The sequence below is a fragment of the Theobroma cacao genome, chromosome 3 (assembly GCF_053813885.1).
Source record: "Theobroma cacao isolate CCN51 chromosome 3, ASM5381388v1, whole genome shotgun sequence".
Lineage (NCBI taxonomy): Eukaryota > Viridiplantae > Streptophyta > Magnoliopsida > Malvales > Malvaceae > Theobroma > Theobroma cacao.
Genome location: NC_142641.1, coordinates 31,691,448 through 31,710,343, shown reverse-complemented (window position 1 = coordinate 31,710,343; position 18,896 = coordinate 31,691,448). Strand labels below are relative to the sequence as shown.

Genomic DNA, 18,896 nt, shown 5'->3' with positions numbered 1-18,896 from the left:
AGAGAATTTTCCTATACCACTCCCCTTTTAGCTAACTCATCTTTAACAGCTAGTTTCCCATAAATTAATTGCAAAACAAAACACTCAACTCTGAAATGAGCCAAACCTGCCTATACATATTTCCAAATCTTATCAATCTTTTCACTAGGAGTGAGAATATACTTACAAAAGGACTTAGTGGTGTAAACACCATTAGTCTCTCTTTTCCAGATCACTTCATCTTTCATCAGTATACTCAATTAAATGTCCTTGAGCAGGTTCTCCATATGCAACAATTGCTCGATTTCCCAATTGAATGGTTGTCTCCTATGATCAACTTTCCACACCCAATTTTCTTCCTCATATCTCCCAAAGTTCATAATCTTCCCTTTCTTGTTAATGGCCAAAGCGAAAATTCTTGGGAACCTTTGAGATAGTTTTTCCCCCTCTATCCATTCATTGCTCCAAAAATTGATGTTTCACCATTCCTCACTGCAAAACCAAAGTTAAGTGACACTTGCAATAAAAAATTGTTAGTTAGAGATAGGGGATTAATAATTCTTTTTCAAATGGTAGACACTCTTCAGTTTTCACTCTAGTTTGGAAAGAGGTTTGTAGGATCGCTTTCGATTTTTTCAGTAATGACCTCCTTCCACAAACTCCATCTTTTTCTCCCATACCTCCATATCCACTTGTTAAGCAAGGCTTTATTCTTGACTTCCATGTTCGTCACCCCAATACATCCACACTCCTTATAATTACAAGCTTTGTCCCATTTAATATGGTGCACTTTTTTTTTGTTCAGTACCTTTTTACAAAAACCCTCGTTACAATTTTTCAAGCTCATTTTTCACTTTACTTGGAATTTAAAAAAAAGACATGTAAAAGATTGGTAAACTGCTCAATATTGATTTCAATAAAGTAATTTTACCCCCGAAAGATAAAGTTTTGGCTTTCCATCCAACTAACTTAGTCCTAACTCTCTCAATGATTTGTTTTCAAAATTTAGTGGAGTTATGATTGTTGTTCCCAAGTAAATGTGCTAGAAGGGGGTGAATAGCACTTTTTGGCTCTTACTAAAATTGACTTCTAATTAGGGACAAATACAAGATAAAAGAAAGATTTAAAGATGAATGAAAACTAAAAACAGAGCAGACAATCACACCATAATTTATAATGGTTCGGTCCAAGACCTACATCCACTACCTTGATTGTTCAACCAAGGATTTTTCGAACCAATCCACTATGAATAGTGAAATTCACAAGCTTTCACCAAGCTTTTACAATGGCTTTTACCAGGCTTAGCCAAAACCTTTCACAATGGTTTTTACCAAGATCAACCAAAATCCAAACTAACTTTTCTAGGCTAAATTAGAACCTATACACCCAATCAAGCAATCCAAGCTTGAATAAAATCCCTTAGAGTGACTTACTCACCTTAAGTATACAAGAAAAAGAGAAATAAAAGTGTACCTATGATCACTGACTTGATCTAAGTGGCACAAAGTGAAGTGCTTATCTCAAATACAAAGATAGAAGTGAAGTGCAGTAAGAGTGCAAAGAAATTTGTTGATTTTTTTAGCTATTTTTCGACTTGGAGGCCTTAATTACATTTCTAGCCGTTGGAAGCCTCTTAAATACTTAGAAAATCAACTCTGATGGGTGTTAGACAATTTTTGACCATTGGAAACAGTTTGGTGGCAGTTCTGACCGTTAATCTGTCTTCTAGTACTCTATTTAAATTTTCAGACAAAATAATCTTAGTTGACTAACTACGCTCTTAGTCGACTAAGTCATTTTTGTTTTCTGATCCCAATTTCTGGCAGTGAGCACTTAGTCGACTAACTTCCTTCTTAGTCGATTAAGTTGTTTCTATCTTGAAGTTCAGATTTCTAGCAGTAGGCTCTTAGTCGACTAACTTACTTCTTGGTCGATTAAGTTGGTTCTGTCTTGAAGTCTAGATTTCTGGCAGTAGACTTTTAGTCGACTAACCCATTTCTTGGTCGACTAAGTCTTTTCTGTTTCTCAATACTCTTGAGCCCGCCAACTTCTGATTTGATTTTTAGCTGACTAACCCTTTATCATTCAACTAAGAAGCTTCTGTTTTGTTGATTAATTGTGGCTTTTTATACATATAATTTTTTAAATGTCCCTTGGAATAATTTATTTATCATTGGCATACAATTCTTGTCTTGCACACACAAGTAGAAATATTAGACACAAATGGATGGGAATGTTTTATTATCATCAAAAACTAATGAGCCAACAATGATTAACCCTCAATGGTAGTCCCAAATACGTGGAGGGTAGTTTACCAACCTATCACGAAATACAATCTGTCACGACCCGGAACTCCTCATCAAGCCCGTGACAACTGTCGCGAGGCCTCGACAAACATTCTTCACCCCGAATGTCGATCGAAACCTCGCAAGGCTCTCGCATCAGCTTTCGCACTTCCCCGATGAGCAATAGTTATCAAATACCAAAATTCGAAGGATTACAAATCATTTTCAAATCAGAACATAACATATTGTTTTCTAGCTCATAAGGGTATTTTCGTCATTTTTGTCGAAAATCTCGAAACTTGCTAAAAATATAGTAGGTAAGCAGAAAATATATATTTAATGATTTAAAAACAAATTGAGTATCTAAAACGTTCATTTGAAGTGAAAATTTAACCATTTGAATATAATAAAAATATTCAATAAAATAAACTATTTTCTTGTAAAATAATTTTCATAAAACTAGGTACACAATTCTTATAGCGTAAAAGTTAATTATATTCATATATACTATAAAGCAAATAACCAAAGCATAAAATTTCTTTTACAGTGACACGTGGGCCCACATCTATCCAAAATGCATCGGAAGCTGGAAACCTACAGCTTTTACCGATTCGAGTCCAAATGAAAGTTTTTGTCAAAGTCAGCTAACTATGAAATTTCCCGAGCCTAAAATATGAGGAAATGAGGATGGTGAGATTATAAAATCCCAGTGAGTAAACAAATACAATCTAAACTATCTAAAGTCGAGCAAATGGAGACAATTAAAATAAGTCATCATACTGTAATTTCATTACCTTTCAACTCATTTCAACCAAATAAAATCGATCCATATAAATCGAGTAATCAACTTGGCTTATGAATTTCTTAAAACTTTGGCTCGTGCCAAAACTCATACTCGATGATACCTTGCACAGGGCATCCAACCGAGTCCGCCAAGGCTGTTAAAATTTTTGTATACACTTAAAATATATTTTTAGTTTGAGAAAAATACAATCGTTCCTTGGCATTGGCTGAGTTCCCCTTCACGTGGTGGTTTAGCGTGAAGTGAATCCTAAGCTTTACCCTAGGAGATACCCTACGTGTCTCTCCGTTCGAGGTAAGGATATAATGGAGTTTACCGTGGCCCTCTAATAGGCTGGTCCATGGAACCCTCTCTGCAATGAATAATTAATATATAATCCACTAATCAATAAAATTCATTCTAGCATGACATGACAATTTATCGCAACCTAGCCTCACAAGGCTGAATACACAGTATAAATAATTCTAACACCAAAATTAGTTTAGCCATTTATGCTCATTTATTGTCATAAGCCATTCAATTCAAAACCATAAATTTGCAACACAAGCAGACAGTCTTCAATTACTCTATTTTCAAAACCAGTATTCGATTTTTCAGAAAATTTATAAAATCATTTTATAAAATCACAATTTCTCTTAAAACATAGCAATTTACCATTTTAAACCCATTTTCCATAAAATCACACAATTGTATAAAACTACTCTAGATAATTAAGACGATAATAAGTTTACTCACAGTTCTAGGAGTCGATGTACTCCTAATCCCAATCTCCAACCGCAATCTCTGTGCTTTTACCAATGTACTTTGCTCACCAACTATCCACAATGTACAATACATAATTCACCACATCAATGCTTGACCATTATAAAATCAATTCAGGCTCGGTATATATGCATGATATGATATACAACTTATCCGACTACCGCTTAAATGCGGTGCTGACCTAATTCGGCCTATCATCTCCAATTTAACTCCAAATCAATTTTTCTCACTTTCTACACTCCAATTATACCTAAATTACCTTAATAACTGTGAATGAGATTCAATTTATCAGTTTCGATAGTAAATTACGAAAATACCCCTAGTGGGTAAAAATTCGTATTTTTGCTCCGAAAATTTCCATTATTTTTCTAGGCTCATAATTCATCATTTCTTAACTAATTCTCCTAAAATGAAAATCAAATTCATCCTTACTCAACACATGATAAATTCGGCCATTAATGGTTGTGGGAGAAAATAAATTCTTTTCTTGTTGTTTTGTTTCTAAATATGCTAAACTAACTTAAAACACTAACATGACTTAAAATCAAATTAATCTAACAAGTTTCTCTCTCCTAACCCATTTTTCAGAATTGAATTCATCCTCAAATCACATGATTCAACCATAAAAAATGATGGAAAATGCATGGGAAAGGTAAAGCACAAGACAAATTTAAGAAATGTTACCTTTTTTTTTTCACTTGATTTTTGAATTTTCACCTATTTTCCCTTTAAATTTCTTGGCTAGGGTTTTATTTTCTCCTTTCTCTCTCTTGTTTCTTGCTTGGCCGAATGTTGAAGAAGAAGAATGGGTTATGGGCTGATTTTTTTATGCCTTTTTATTAGTTTAATGAAATAATATTATTTTATTCATATTTTGAATATTTTATTAATTCATTTTTTTTCTAGCCATCCACTTGTCCTACTTTTTTCACCATGCATTCCCTTTGACTTATCCAAGTCTTAAGTGAAATTTTCAGATTTTTCCAAAGTTTTGGTGGAGTAAATTTTTTAAAATTATACTTTTACCCCCGAACTTTTCAAAAATTACATTTTTACCCCAAAAATTGAAAATTTACCATAATGCATAATTTTCACTCCTCATACTCATTTCACACTCAAAATAATTAAATTTGATCAAAATCCTTTCAAAAATTAAATTTTCGATTTCAGATGGCAAAATTACCATTTTGCCCCTAATCGGTCAATTTTCCGGATTGACTCCAAATCGGACCTCAAACTCTGAATTACCATATTAAACCATTCTGAGACTTTAAAATTCTTAATTTCATTGTGAATTCTTTATTTGATCTAGTTCGAGGCTTAAATCAACTTTGTTATACGTCTAGGTACAATACCAACTTTTGTAAATTTTTTTCGGGACTCTCTTAGCATGCAAACATGCTATCCATCACATGTATGTCATGACAATTATTTTTATAGAGTCGGGCTTGTCATCTTCTCCCCCACTTGGATCAACCATATGATCCTTCTTCTTGACTGATTTCGACATCCGACTAAATATTAATATTTTAATATTATTTTATTTTAAAAATTTTATCTTGTCTCATTGGTACCCAAAATACCCTATTATGCCTCACTTGACTTCCGAATCGCCTTTTATCTCACAAATTCTCATCCGATAAAATTATTATTATTTTATTATTATTTTCTCACTTGCGGAATATTTTATCCTAAACTACTCATTTCATCTTTTATCACTTTTAAACATTTTAATTGACCTCAATTTGCATTCGATCAACTTTATTTATCACCATATCAAAGTCTGGGGTATTTCACAATCAGCCCATCCTTCAATCTCTATTTAACTAACCCCCACTCTAATCAGATGACTTTTATGAAAATTGATTTTCAACTCTGAGACACCCTGGAAACACCTTAGCAGTCTTTTCATCAACCGAGTGCTCTCCAAACTTGGCTCATAAAACAAAATTGTATCATTTACATACTGCAAATGTGAGACTGTCAGCCCATTACTTCCTATTTTAACTTCTCGACATATTCCTGTTACTTCTGCCTTTTTTATCAAGCAACTAAGGGCTTCCACGACCATATTAAAAAGAAAAAGGGATAAAGGGCAACCTTGCCTAAGTCCCTTCCCATGCCGAATTGCCTAGTTAGAACTCCATTCACCAACACCGAAATCTTCACTGAGGTGATACATTCTCTAATCCAACTCTTCCATATTTCCCCAAATCCCATCTTACTTATGACAAGATCCAAGAATCTCCAACTAACACTATCATAAGCTTTCTCGAAATCAACTTATAAGATCACCCCGCTTTCTATTCCTTTTTTCAAGCAGTCCACTATTTCATTTGCAATAAGAAAGCAACCTATTAATTGCCTTCCTTTTATGAAGGCGAATTGGTTTCTCCCGAAAACTTCACCGATGACCATTCTTAATGATTTGCTAATGTCTTTGCCACAATTTTATACAAGCTACCCGCCAAACTAATCGGCCTATACTCACTCAAATTGATTGAATTTTGAACCTTCGAAATTAGAGCCACGAAGAAAGAATTAACCGTGTATCCTAACTGTCCATTTTCATAGAATTTATTCATGAAATCCATTATGTCTTCTTTAACCACTTCCAATTGACTTTTGAAGAAATTTAAGTTATATTGTCCGATCTCGGGGCTTTATTCCCATTGCATCCTTGGATAGTACCCCACACCTTTTCTTCCTTAAACGACCTCTCAAGGAAGCTAGCTGAGTCAGATTTCAGTTTCTCAAAGTTGTAATCAAGTTTTATCAACTCCAACACTTCTTTTTCACCATACAGCTTTTGGAAATGTTTTTCCACTTCACCTTTGATCGCTTCTAGTGTTTCCTTCATCCCATCCATCCCTTTTATTTTGTCCATTCTATTCACTCTCATTCTTGATGAAGCCATTGCATGGAAGTATCTTATGTTTCGGTCTCTTTCGCCCACCCACTTAGTTCTTGATTTCCACATCCATTCTCTTTCTTCTTTTTGATATAAAGCCCATAACTCCCCTTTTCTTACAATTAGCTCGTCTCTCAATCTTTCCCTTTCCCCTTTTTCTTGGATATCTGTATACTTCAATTTGATTTCATCCTCTAGTATTTGAATTTTATGCTGAGTATTTCCAAGTTCTTTGTTTTTCCATTCTTTGATTGCAGACTTCATATATTTCATTTTCCTCCAAACCCCTCCCTTGCTCCTTTTGGCCTTTCCCTCCTTTTTCCAATAGGCTACCACCAGGTCTTGAAAGCTCTTTTCTTCAAGCCAGACATTAAACAAAATAGTGATCACTTTCAATTTCAAGCAAATCACCTCATACCAAACACTATATTAATTGAATAAGTTTTGTCTAGGAATTTCTAATGGGATTAGCATTAGCATATTTGCTTGTAAATATGATATTTATGACACACTTTAGAGACACATCTTAAGCACCAAAACCCTGAGAGGCAATTAAGAATTGTGATGGGAGATTTCAACAACCACAAGTCCTCGCTTACCTTAAGAATTGAAGACACTTGGTGGCTAACCTTATACATCAATTTTGGGAATTCCTCGCCTTGGGCATCAATGCTTCTTTGTCTTCCTCTTCTTATTTTTGTGTTTTTGAATTTTTTAAAAAAGTGAGAAACTTTGAGTCTAACTAACATTAGGCTTAGTAGCAAAAGTAAGCTACAAACCACCATTGATGTTATTTATTCTATTTGAAGATCTTGTTCAGCTTAGTTTTCTTTTTTTTTTTTTTTAGTTTAAAAAGCTATTATGAAATTCTTATGAAAAATAATAACTTTTAATATTAAGATAAAACTGTTTGATAAGTTATTTCAAAAAATAAAATATATAAATTTTAATTTTAATTAAAATAACTATAAAGGGTATTCATGTCATCTTTAATCACCTAATAAACTAAGATGGAATAAGTCTACTTCAAGTTTATATATAATTTCATATGTTAAAATGAAAAAAAATCTATAAAAAAAAAGGAACAACTTTCAAAATAATATTAGATTTTTTGGTGAAGATAAAAAACTTTTAAATTTAGAACCTTCTTTTTTCTTAATCTTTGTAAAAATAAAAAAAATTTAAATTTTGCTATTTTGCTGCCGAGTGTTATGTTTTTTTTTTATATAATCTTTGTAGAGAGAGAGGTAAAGGAGAGAGAGATCATATCTTACGTTAGAGAGAGGTGATTTGTTGAGAGAGGAAGAAGAGAGAGAAATTGATTGAGAAAGGAGAGTATTTTTTGAAAAGTTGGAGTGTTTTTAAACGAAGAAAAGAGAAAACTCTTCTCTGCAGTTTTTTTTTTAAGTTCTTTTTTATAAAATTTTATTTTAAAAGCTTCTTAAAAATCATGTTAAACCAAATTTTTACTTTTAAGAGATAATTAAATTGAAAAAAAGTCTAACGAAACAGGCACGAAGTATGTGTGAATCACTAGTAAAGGCTGAACAATTAGATAGCTTGAGGTACCTAAGATTAGTGAGCAGAAGCTATCATAATCCGGGCTAGGCTGCTATAGCATCAGCCTTAGCCTTCTCGATCTCGATTGGTGCATTGGTATCGCCGCTAGCAGCTGCATTCATTAGGCAGAATAAAGTGAGGCTGGCTGTGGTTGCTGTAGTGGCAAGCTTGGCTCTGGCGATGTTTGGTGTGGCAGGAGCTATGCCAGGGAGGATTCTTGTAGTGAAGTCCAGTTTCAGGGTGCTGATCGGAGGGTGGATGGCTATGGCTATTACTTTTGGTCTAACCAAGTTGATCGGCACTATTGGATTGTGATGTGCTTGGCTAATGCTGCTTCATTGCGTTTCCTTCTCCATCCTGCTTCATAGTCTCAAACATGTAGAATTTATCCTGTGCAATGACGGGTAGATGCCATGTTTTTCTTTTCCTCTCTGAAATGCTAAATAATCGCACGTCCTAGCTCTAAATCAGACGTGATAGAGTTTGTTCTGTTAATTTCCTGCATCATCTCCAATTTCCTGTTTTCTATCTCTTTCTCGTTATGTTCATTGGGCCGGTAGCTCGCAAAAGGTCCAACCCCATTCTGCTTGCTTTATCAGCAATGAAGGTCAATTGCTTGATAGAGTTTTCTTTTCTTTTTTCTAATGGGTAGCCCAATAGTGTAATAGCTTGGTGCTAGTTTGTGCGGCTCAGTAAAGGAAAAAGGGAATGTTCCTGCTCCACAAACAAAAGGGAAACCCGGTTATACAACAATTTGGTTTTCCTTTTTGTTAGTTTGCAATGGGAAAAACTTTTCTCATGTCAACACGGCTACACCTACTGGAATACATACTTAGCCAGAACAGCAATATTCCCTGGAAAATCCTCAATCCAAAGCTCTGTTCTGATATAAAATACAAAACACACACCATTTCAAACCAGATTAAGGCCGTCTAAGTAGAGGTGGCTCATTCTTTACCTTGTTGATTAATCACACTGCATAATTTAAACAGGTGAGAAGAAAAATCCAGGATGGCTTTCACTACATTGCTTAAAATGCAACACAAAAATAAAACAGCAATAAACGATATCAAGCCTTGATTAGACCAACATCCAAAATTTTGATAATACATCAGTTTAGCTGGGAACTTGGGACCATATATAAGAAAGGACAATGCAGTTTATCCTACAATATATTTGAATCCAAATTCAACTCCATCCCAAATACCACTGCCTTAGTTTCTTGACTTACCACCTCTTCCACGGCCTCGTCCACCTCCTTTTCCACCACGTCCTTTCCAACCCCCACTGGCCAATGCCCTGTTTGCATCAAGTTTTATCTTCATCTCTTCTGGCAGGGGAAGTATATGATCAACACACTTCCTAAAGCTAAAATCATCAATAGTTTCATCATCCCTAATGACAAAGAAACATTTACTTTTCCACATTGGATGATTTCGAATTTGGAAAGCTCTGATCCCACTACCAATCTTTTTGCCAGGTTCTAGATGACCTTTCTTAAGCAAGTCGAGTAACACCATATGCTCATACTGTAATACAAAGTCAACCATGAACATAACATTAAACAAAATTTTAAGTATTTCGGTATCCAAGGAACAAACTTAAAAATGCAAGATTGAGGTAACAAATTTTCATGTGCATTCGAGGCATTTTAATGCATTATATGATTCAATATTTATATCACCTGGACAAAGAAATAATTGTTTAGTATTATTTTCCAGAAACACCAAGATCTTGTGTAAAAGAACTATGAAATTCAAATTGTTATGCATCCAGTATTGCAATCATTGTTTACAAGTAGCTAGTTTAAATATAAATTTAGAGATAAACTCTTAAAAGAGGTGGCATATTAATGGAAGTAAGAATAAAAACCCCAAGAGGATTTCTTGAAAGCAAGGTGAATTACAAACCAATATAAAGGAAGATTTACATGCATTCATGGGCATAAGATATATCACCTCTAGTTCCTATTGAACAAATGCAAAGGCTGATTTCAGTTTGAAAGAGACTAATAAAAGTAGTTCTGTTTCGTCTAGGAGCCACTGATACAACTATAAGTAGAGTTTACAATATATAGAGCTAACAATGCAATAGTTCACATTCCATCACTAGAGTTACAAATAGAGTACAAGGAAAAACATACTGACACATAAGAAATCGAATAACCAAGCAATTGACTGAGCTCTACTACATAAACTCCTCCATTAACAGCTATCCTTTATCTAAAAAGAGCTAATACTACCAGCTAGTAGTAACTGTTAAGCTTAGCTTCTACTGAGAATAAGTTCAATTCAACTCTTTCCCAACATCAAGCATCAGATAACGGAAAAGTTTACTCCTTTATGCAATCATCTTCTTTCTTCACCATGAAAGCTATAATTGTTATACTAACATAAATCAAAATTTTCTTCTTTTGAGCATCATATAAATTACAAAAATCAAAGACAACTAAAAGCATAACAAAATTTAGATATTTTAATCACCACTAAGAACCCAACACACATACTGTCACATTACCTTGTTAAGGTTGAGTTGAGTAGGCCAATAATGAAGCAAATTGTAAAAGTAATCGAACATCTCCATGGACGACCCAAACTCCTTTGGGCCCAGGTGGGCTGGACACGACTCGGACGACCTTGACTCTTTCTCCATCCTTTCTTCCTCCACGGACTTCTCCACCTTCTGTTTCTTGGATAAGTCATCGTTTTCTTCGCAGTCTTCTTCTCTCCCACGCTTCGAGTTTGTGTTGCCGTTGTTGACCCCGTCGACATCATCTCCACCTTCGGGGTTTTGGGCGGAGGAGGCAAGGGTTTCAAGATCCATGTCTTCAGCTGGTAGGTTGATCTCGTTGGGCTCCAGCGATGCCTCTTTCTCTGCCATTGAGGAAGCTAGTACCCTAAAGGTTTGGCGGCAATGGAGTTAATAGTAAAAATCATGCCTTTTGATGTTTTAGAAGTTTTGGTTTCTAATTTTCAACTATTCAAGAGCATAGTATTTGTTTTGTATAAACAACTGCACTTGTTGTGTTTTGCTTCCCAAACCAAAAACAGCAACCAAACAGAGGCTTAGCCTACAATTGCCACGGCAATCATCAAAATTAACATAGCCCAATACACATCTGCTTTAATTTTTTTAAGAAAACGAATTCCCTTTCTTAATCATCAATATTGTCATCCTAAAAATATTAGCAAACATGTCTTAAAGTAATGCACTTCTGCACCATCTCAAGCAACTCTCAGTTAGCTAACTGCCGACATACAACTTCAAAATTGGCCTCACCGTCACTCCGGCTTTTCCACAAATCCCTAAAAATAATCCACAACCACTATAGATAAACAGCTTATAAACAATCAGATATCAATCCAGAAAATTCTTAAAATCAGGTGATTAAACACTCCTAATCTGCTAATCGATTAAAAATAACAGATTGCATTTAAAGACATTATAAAACAATTCGATATTTCAGATCTGATGCCAACAAGCAGTTAAGCAAAAGCGAACCGATAGAAAACAACAACTAGAAGATTGCAGAATAACTAGATTTAATGGAAAAAAAACTAAGAATCAATTACGAATAGATAGAGACAAAGAATTCGCGTACCAGCGACGCAGCGGCGAGGGAGAATTAAAATTGAAACGATTTGTTAAGCTTGCTTTGTTTCGAAGGAAACCTAGAAAAATAGACAGTGGGAAGTGTGAGAGAGAGAGAAAAAGAACCAGGAGCGGACTTACGCGGCCATAAAACTTGTTTCCGGACTTCTTTTTGGGTTCCTAGGAATAATCATATGAGGCTAGTTCTATGATAGTGATAACAAGTCATGTATACAATCTTATCTTAATAAAGGGGCGTGCTTGATAAATCATTGCCAATGTTTGAGAATTTAATTTAAAAAAACCCTTAATGAGAAACCATTAATGAAAAAGTGTTAAAAACCTTGTATAACAAACGGGCACTTAAATTGTGTTTGGTATATTGCTAGGAATATGATTATTGGGTATATAATTGTTAAAAATGTGATTGTTGAATATATGATTATTGAGAATGTGACTATTGAGAATATAACTTTGCAGGATTTGGTATAATAAGAAAAAGTGATGATTGCTGAGAGGATTATATGTAGTATTTGGTTTGTAAGTATTTTAGTAGAATGTAATATAAATTGATAAAATTACCCTTATATATAAAAAACATATAAGTTGAATAAATTTATAATTTTAAATATAAAATTTGACTTTTCAACTTTAAGCAATTAAAATAATAACTAATAACATTAAAAAATAACATAATATTTTTATATTAATTATTTAGATATTAAAACATGTGAAATTATTAAATATTTATTTTCACTTTAAACTTATTCAAATAAAAATCTTACAATCCATAATATCACAATGAACAATATTTCAAAAATCACCAGTGTAGGAACATGAGACTTACTTGAATATTGGAGACCAACTGTTGAATAATTGAAGGTAAAGGTTGGTTAGTTCAGGATTTAAAGAAGGAGTTATAGAGAAAAGTGGAGAGAAATTTTTTTAAAAGAGAGAGTAAATGGGAGGTTGATGAAGAAAAGGGAAAGGAAAGGAAAGGTTTTTATAGTGGGGCTTTACGATTTTTCTTTTCATGGTTTTCTTTATCAAACAACCAAGTGGGCATCGCGACACACCCTCTTGGTGCCGCGATGTCTCGGCCCTTAAAGCCCCTATCGTGGTTTAAGTTCCAAGCACTATGTCGTCGCTTGTTTGGCACAATTATGCATCCTTCAAGTTTGGCGCTCCACGGAACTCTCTTTGTTGTGCCATAATGCTCTTGCGCTCCACGATTTCATGTCCTACTTATCCTAGGGCGCTGCAAAGCATTCCTTATTACACCGTAGCGTTTTTGCCCTTTTTTTTAGAGGGGAAACGCGTAAAAAAATCAATAATTAATGATAATAAATAATAAATGAATAAAAGAAAATAAATTAAAGTAAGTAAATTAAGTTAGAAAGCTTAGGTTGCCTCTCGATAGGCACTTCTTTATAATCACTAGCTTGACTATTGCACCATTTGTTACAATTCTTCATCCTTGAAATACAACCTGAGGCTTAGTCCATTAACCATGAATGTGACCACATCCTCACTATCAATCTCTATTATTTCATATTGATATATCTTTATCGCTTTGAAAGGGCCCAACCATTGCATTTCCATGGAAAAAACTTGAAGTGTGATCTAGACAATAACATTGCTTGTTGTCCAATCTAAAAAAGACAACTAGATGGCAGTGGAGGATGCTCTTTGGGCTACTACTTGGGTCTAATATACGAAGGTGGTTGCTTAAACTAAAAAATTAGTGCTTCTTCACTTCTAGGTGGAGAAACAGGCTCATTCTTGCCTTCATCAACTAACTCCACTCTATAACAACTATCTGTAAAGACAGGATGTTTGCTTGCACTGCAAATATTAAACTCGACCACCTCTTTTTCAACTTTAAAAGTTATTTTTCCTTCCCTCAAATCAATGATTGTGCCTAGAGTTGCCAAGAATGGTCATCCCAAGACTAAAAGAATTTTCACATCCTTTTTCCATTTCAAGCACAATAAAGTCCACTAGAATGTAGAATTGCCTAACTTTAACTAACACATCTTCAATAATCCTAAGAGGTACCTGATTGTTTTATCTGCAAATTGCAATGAAAGTATAGTAGGTTGTATCTCATTAAGTCCAACTTTCTTAGCAATTGACAAAGGCATAATTGAAACACTAACACCAAAATCTCACAAAGCTTTAAAAAATTTAAATATGCCAATAGAACAAGGGATGAAAAAATTCCCTAGATCTTTAAGCTTTGGTGGAAGTTTGTTTTGAATTATTACGTTGCACTCTTGAGTAAGTGCAACTATTTCAAAGTCTTTAAGTTTCCTCTTCTTGGTTAGGATGTTGACATAACTTGGCATGTTTTTCAAAACTTCAACAAAAGGGATGTTTATGTGAAGCTTCTTGAAGACATTGAGAAATTTCTCAAATTGCTTATCAAGCTTTTGTTTATTCATCCTTTTTGGGAATGGTGGTGGAGAATAATTTGCTTGAGACTTTACTTGATTTTTAGCTTTCCCATCATCTTTCTTTTCAACTTTAACTTCTTTCGCAATAATTACCTCTTCATCACCCAAATGCTATTTTGAAGATTTAATTGATTTGTCACTTACCCCTTCAACTTATTTTCCACTACTAAGGGTAATTGCATTGCATGGTTCCTTACCTTTAAGATTGACTTTAGTGCCACTTGGCAAAGCACCTTGGGGTCTATTTTTAATGGAGCTAGAAAGTTGTCCCATTTGAGTTTCAAGCTTGCAAATTGATGTTGTTTGATTCTGGATGATGGCGTCATTCTTTGTCATGTAGGCGTCAGTCTTTGTCATGAATTGCATGAAAATTTCCTCCATAATAGGTTTTTTTTTTTCGGGATAGGAGGTCTTGCTTGTTATGGAAAGCTATGAGGAATGTTTGGCCTTGGATTTGAAGGTCTTGGGTTATTATTCCATGATAAATTTGGATGGTTTCTCCAACCAAGATTATAAGTATTGGAGTATGGGTTATTTTGCTGCCTGTTGAAGTTCCCGACAAACTAAATTGATTCAGGAATAGATGGATATTGATTACTTGAATGGCTAGCTCCACACAAATCACAAGTTATAAAAGAATTTTGGATAGAATTAACTCTCATTGTGTCAAATCTTTTTGTCAATGTAGCTACTTGTGTAATCAAAGCATTCAGTGCATCAAGCTTATAAACACCAGCAGCTTTCCTAAAACTAGATTTTTCTGAAAGCCATTGGTAATTATTTTATGGCATCTCTTCCAACAAATTATAAGCTTCATTAGGATTTTTACCCATTAATGCCCCACCAGTAGTAGCATCAATTGTAGATCTGATTGAACTAACCAACCCATTATAAAATGTCTGAACTTCAAGCTATTGAGGAAGCCCATGGTGTGGACATCTTCTAAGAAAATTTTTAAATCATTTCCAAGCCTCATATAAGGATTCACCATCAACTTGTGTGAATGAGGCTATATCATGCCTCAGCTTTGCAGTCTTGACAAGTGGAAGGAATTTTGCCAGGAATTTTTTAGCCAAGTCCTCCCATGTAGTAATAAATCCAATTGGCAATAAATTTAACCAACTTTTTGCCTTATCCCTCTGTGAAAAAGGAAAGAGTCTTATTTTAATAGCATCATCAGCCAACCCATTATATTTGAAAATGTTACAAATTTCCAAGAAATTAACCAAATGCGAATTAGGATCATCACTGGGTAACTCACCAAACTGAACAGAAGACTGAATCATTTGAATGTAATCGACTTGATCTCAAAATTGTTTGCATTGATAAAAGGTCTTCTAATGCTTTGGTGCAAGCCTTGTAAGAGGGGAATAACATAATCCCACAAAGCTTTGTTCTCTTCAATAATTTGAATGCCAGCATTGTTACCATGATTATTATCATCTTTAGCCATTGTTTAGTTTAAATTTTGAACTTGCAACTTTTCCCTTTGAAGTCTTTTAAAAGTTCTTTCTATCTTTGGATCAAAAGGAATAAGTTTCAAGTTCCTCTTTTGTATACAATGACCAAAGATGCCTGAAAACTAGAAAAATAAAAAAAATTAAAGTATGAATTAAGACTAAATTTGCTTGGTATGTGAAACATATCACTCCCTACAGGCAGGCATGAATCTAGATTATGACCGACTAGGTCTTTGAAAGGATAAATCCTTTTAGGTGGATTATGAAGTGAGACCTCCCATAGAGGCTCACTTAGTAAAGAGCTTAAAAGATGAAACAATGGTTGTTACACTCAACATGAATTTACTATTAACCTACCTACAGTAGCTCTGTTAGTAAACTTTGTGGACCAAATGAAGGCACTATTTAACCATGTTAAGTATGAAGATACTAGGTAATATAGTTAAGTGGGAGGCTCCCAATTTGCTTGGTAGTAAATTCTCATGGCCCACAAGCGGTTAATTTATTACAGAAAGGTAGATGATCGTCGAACTAATAATACAATTTATAGGGTTTATATATTGTCATTATGCATATATGCATCATGAAATGTTCAAAGTCCATGAATAACTAGTATGCTTACATAATTTAAAATTTACTTTCAGAAACATATCTGTATCACAAATATGAATCCACTTTCAATTTTGCTGAACAAATGCACTCTGAATGGTGATAACTACACTGAATGGAAAAGAAACCTTAATATCATTCTTAATTGTGACAAGATCACATGGGTTCTTTCTGACCATGAGCTTGAAGCACTAACTCCTCAATCAACTCCACCAGATATTGAATATCATAAGAAGTGGCATGATGCAAATGACTTGGCTAAATGCTATATACTAACTTTTATGAACAGGAAATTACAAAAGTAGCACGAAGGCATGGGTAATGCTATTAACATAATGTTGCATCTATATGAGATGTTTGGTACAAAAATAAGGTTTGCTAAGGTGAAAGCAATCAATGCTTTTAAGGACCTTAAGTAGAAACCTGGGGAGCTAGTTAGAGATTACATGTTGAAAGTGATCTCTTATCTTAATGAGGCAAAACTAAATGGTGCTGAGATAGATGCGAAAACACAAACATCAATGATTGTTCATAGCTTGAATTTGTCATTTTCACAGTTCAAATTGGATTATGAACTGCACACTAGGGATTACACCCTAAATGGGCTAATGAATGATCTCCAAAATGTGGAAGAGGTTCTTGATTTGAAAAAGGAGCTTGAAACACATTCAATTTCCACTTTTAAGCCTAAACCCAAAGGTAAAAGGAAGATAGTTAGGAATAAAAAAACTTATAAAGGCTTAGTGGGAGCAAAGAAAAAGCCCATGAAGAAAAAGACTGCTTCAAAAGACAACACCAAAGGAAAATGTTTCCATTATGGTGTGAAAGGACATTGGAAGCAAAATTGCAAGGTTTACCTTAAAGAAATCCAAAAGAGAAAACAAGGTATGGGTTTTCTAAATATGTTAGAAGCCTGTTTAACGGTTGATTCTACGGATACTTGGACAGTAGATTCTGGAGCCATTAACCATGTTTGTAATTCTTTATAGGGGTTTCAACAAAGGAGAAAACTGAGTAAAGGGAAATTTCGGATGAAAATGGCAAATGGCACATTCGTTTCAACGTTAACAGTGTGAGCAATTATTCTTCAATCTCCTTATGGCCGTAGCTTAGTTTTAGAAAATGTTTATTTCTGTCTTTTGTTTAATAAAGTCTGGATATTCAATATATTTTAATGAGACACTCACTATTTATTTGAATAAGGATTTTATTTGTTCTAGAATTGTAAGATATAATCTTTATTTCCTTGAGCCTACGACTTATTATGCAAATGTTATAGAAGCAATATCATTTAAAACTAAAAAAATCAAAGAATCTAGCATAAATCAAAATTATCTTTGGCATCTACGTTTAGGTCATATCAATCAAAATAAACTCAATAGGCTTATAAAGGATGGTACTCTACCAGACATGGTTAAGGGTCCTTTGCCAATATGTGAGTCTTGTATCAAAGCTAAAATGACTAAAGGGCCTTTCAAGGTTAAAGGTAACAGAGTGCCAAATGTTCTAGACTTGGTGCACACAGATGTGTGTGGACCAATGAACATAGAAGCTAAATGAGGTTATGAATATTTCATAACTGTTATTGATGACTAATCAAGACATGGCTCTATGTATTTAATGCATAGAAAAAATGAATCCTTTGAAAAGTTCAGAGAATTCAAAGTTGAAATTGAAAAGCAACTAAGCAAGCCATTGAAACAACTTTGATCAGATCAAGGAGGTGAGTATTTATCAAATGAATTTTAGCAATATCTGACTAACAATGGGACAGTTTTCAATTTGTCAGCAGTAAGAACACCTCAACATAATAATGTAGTTGAAAGAAGAAATAAGACTCTTTTAGAAATGGTTAGATCAATGATGTCCTAAGTTAACCTTCTAATCTCATTCTGAAGGTATTATATGCAAACTATTCAGTACTTGCTCAATTTTGCTCCATCTAAAGCCATGCTTAAGACACCAAGGGAGTTGTGGACAGGGCTTAAATCATTTGTACATCATTTGCGAACTTGGGGTTATCCTACACATGTTTTAAAGCTTGAGTCCACAAAGATGGAACCAAAGACTGAGGTGTGCTTGTTTGTAGGATATCCAAAGGGAATAAGAGGTTATTACTTCTATAGTCCTTAAGATAAGAAAGTTTTCATTAGTGCGAATGCTACTTTTTTAAAGGAAGAGTTTGTGAGAAATCACAAACCTAAAAGTAAAATTGTCTTAGAAGAATTGTCTGATTCTTCAGATTTAACAGTTAATTTTGAAGATGTCATAACACAGTCTAATTCAATGGTTGAAACAGAAACACAACCTAAAAATCAAATAGTGGTGCCTCGATGTAGTGGGAGAGTTGTGAGATAACCAGACAGATACATGGGTCTGGGAGAAAACATGATTGCACTCTCAAATGAACATGAATCTTGTCATGACCCGATACTCCCCTTGAGCCCGTGACAATCGTCGCGACGTCCCGATAGACATTCA

At 34.3% G+C, this 18,896-nt stretch overlaps 2 protein-coding genes and 1 non-coding gene across 3 annotated transcripts; 1 reads left to right on the top strand and 2 right to left on the bottom strand.

Moving 5' to 3' along the window:
- Positions 1 to 6,463: 6,463 nt before the first annotated feature.
- On the bottom strand, positions 6,464 to 7,003 carry LOC18604693 (uncharacterized). Its single transcript, XM_007037295.3, has one exon. The coding sequence runs from the start codon at positions 7,001 to 7,003 to the stop codon at positions 6,464 to 6,466; it is 540 nt and encodes a 179-aa protein (XP_007037357.3).
- A 2,345-nt stretch (positions 7,004 to 9,348) lies between these two features.
- LOC18604691 (DCL-like protein) lies at positions 9,349 to 12,070 on the bottom strand. Its single transcript, XM_007037293.3, has 3 exons — positions 11,901 to 12,070; positions 10,817 to 11,195; positions 9,349 to 9,828 (listed from the first exon to the last, which is right to left on the bottom strand). The coding sequence occupies exons 2-3, from the start codon at positions 11,177 to 11,179 to the stop codon at positions 9,514 to 9,516; spliced, it is 678 nt and encodes a 225-aa protein (XP_007037355.1). The 5' UTR covers positions 11,180 to 11,195; positions 11,901 to 12,070; the 3' UTR covers positions 9,349 to 9,513.
- Positions 12,071 to 15,267: 3,197 nt separating this feature from the next.
- On the top strand, positions 15,268 to 15,374 carry LOC148763712 (small nucleolar RNA R71). Its single transcript, XR_016025655.1, has one exon. It is a non-coding gene; the product is annotated as a small nucleolar RNA R71 (small nucleolar RNA).
- Positions 15,375 to 18,896: the final 3,522 nt, after the last annotated feature.

Coding starts and splice junctions, on each gene's coding strand:
- LOC18604693 (XM_007037295.3), bottom strand. CDS start 7,003: ATGAAGTCTGCAATCAAAGAATGGAAAAACAAAGAACTTGGAAATACT.
- LOC18604691 (XM_007037293.3), bottom strand. CDS start 11,179: ATGGCAGAGAAAGAGGCATCGCTGGAGCCCAACGAGATCAACCTACCA. Junction 9,829..10,816: donor CTCAACTCAACCTTAACAAG/GTAATGTGACAG, acceptor TTTGTATTACAG/TATGAGCATATGGTGTTACT.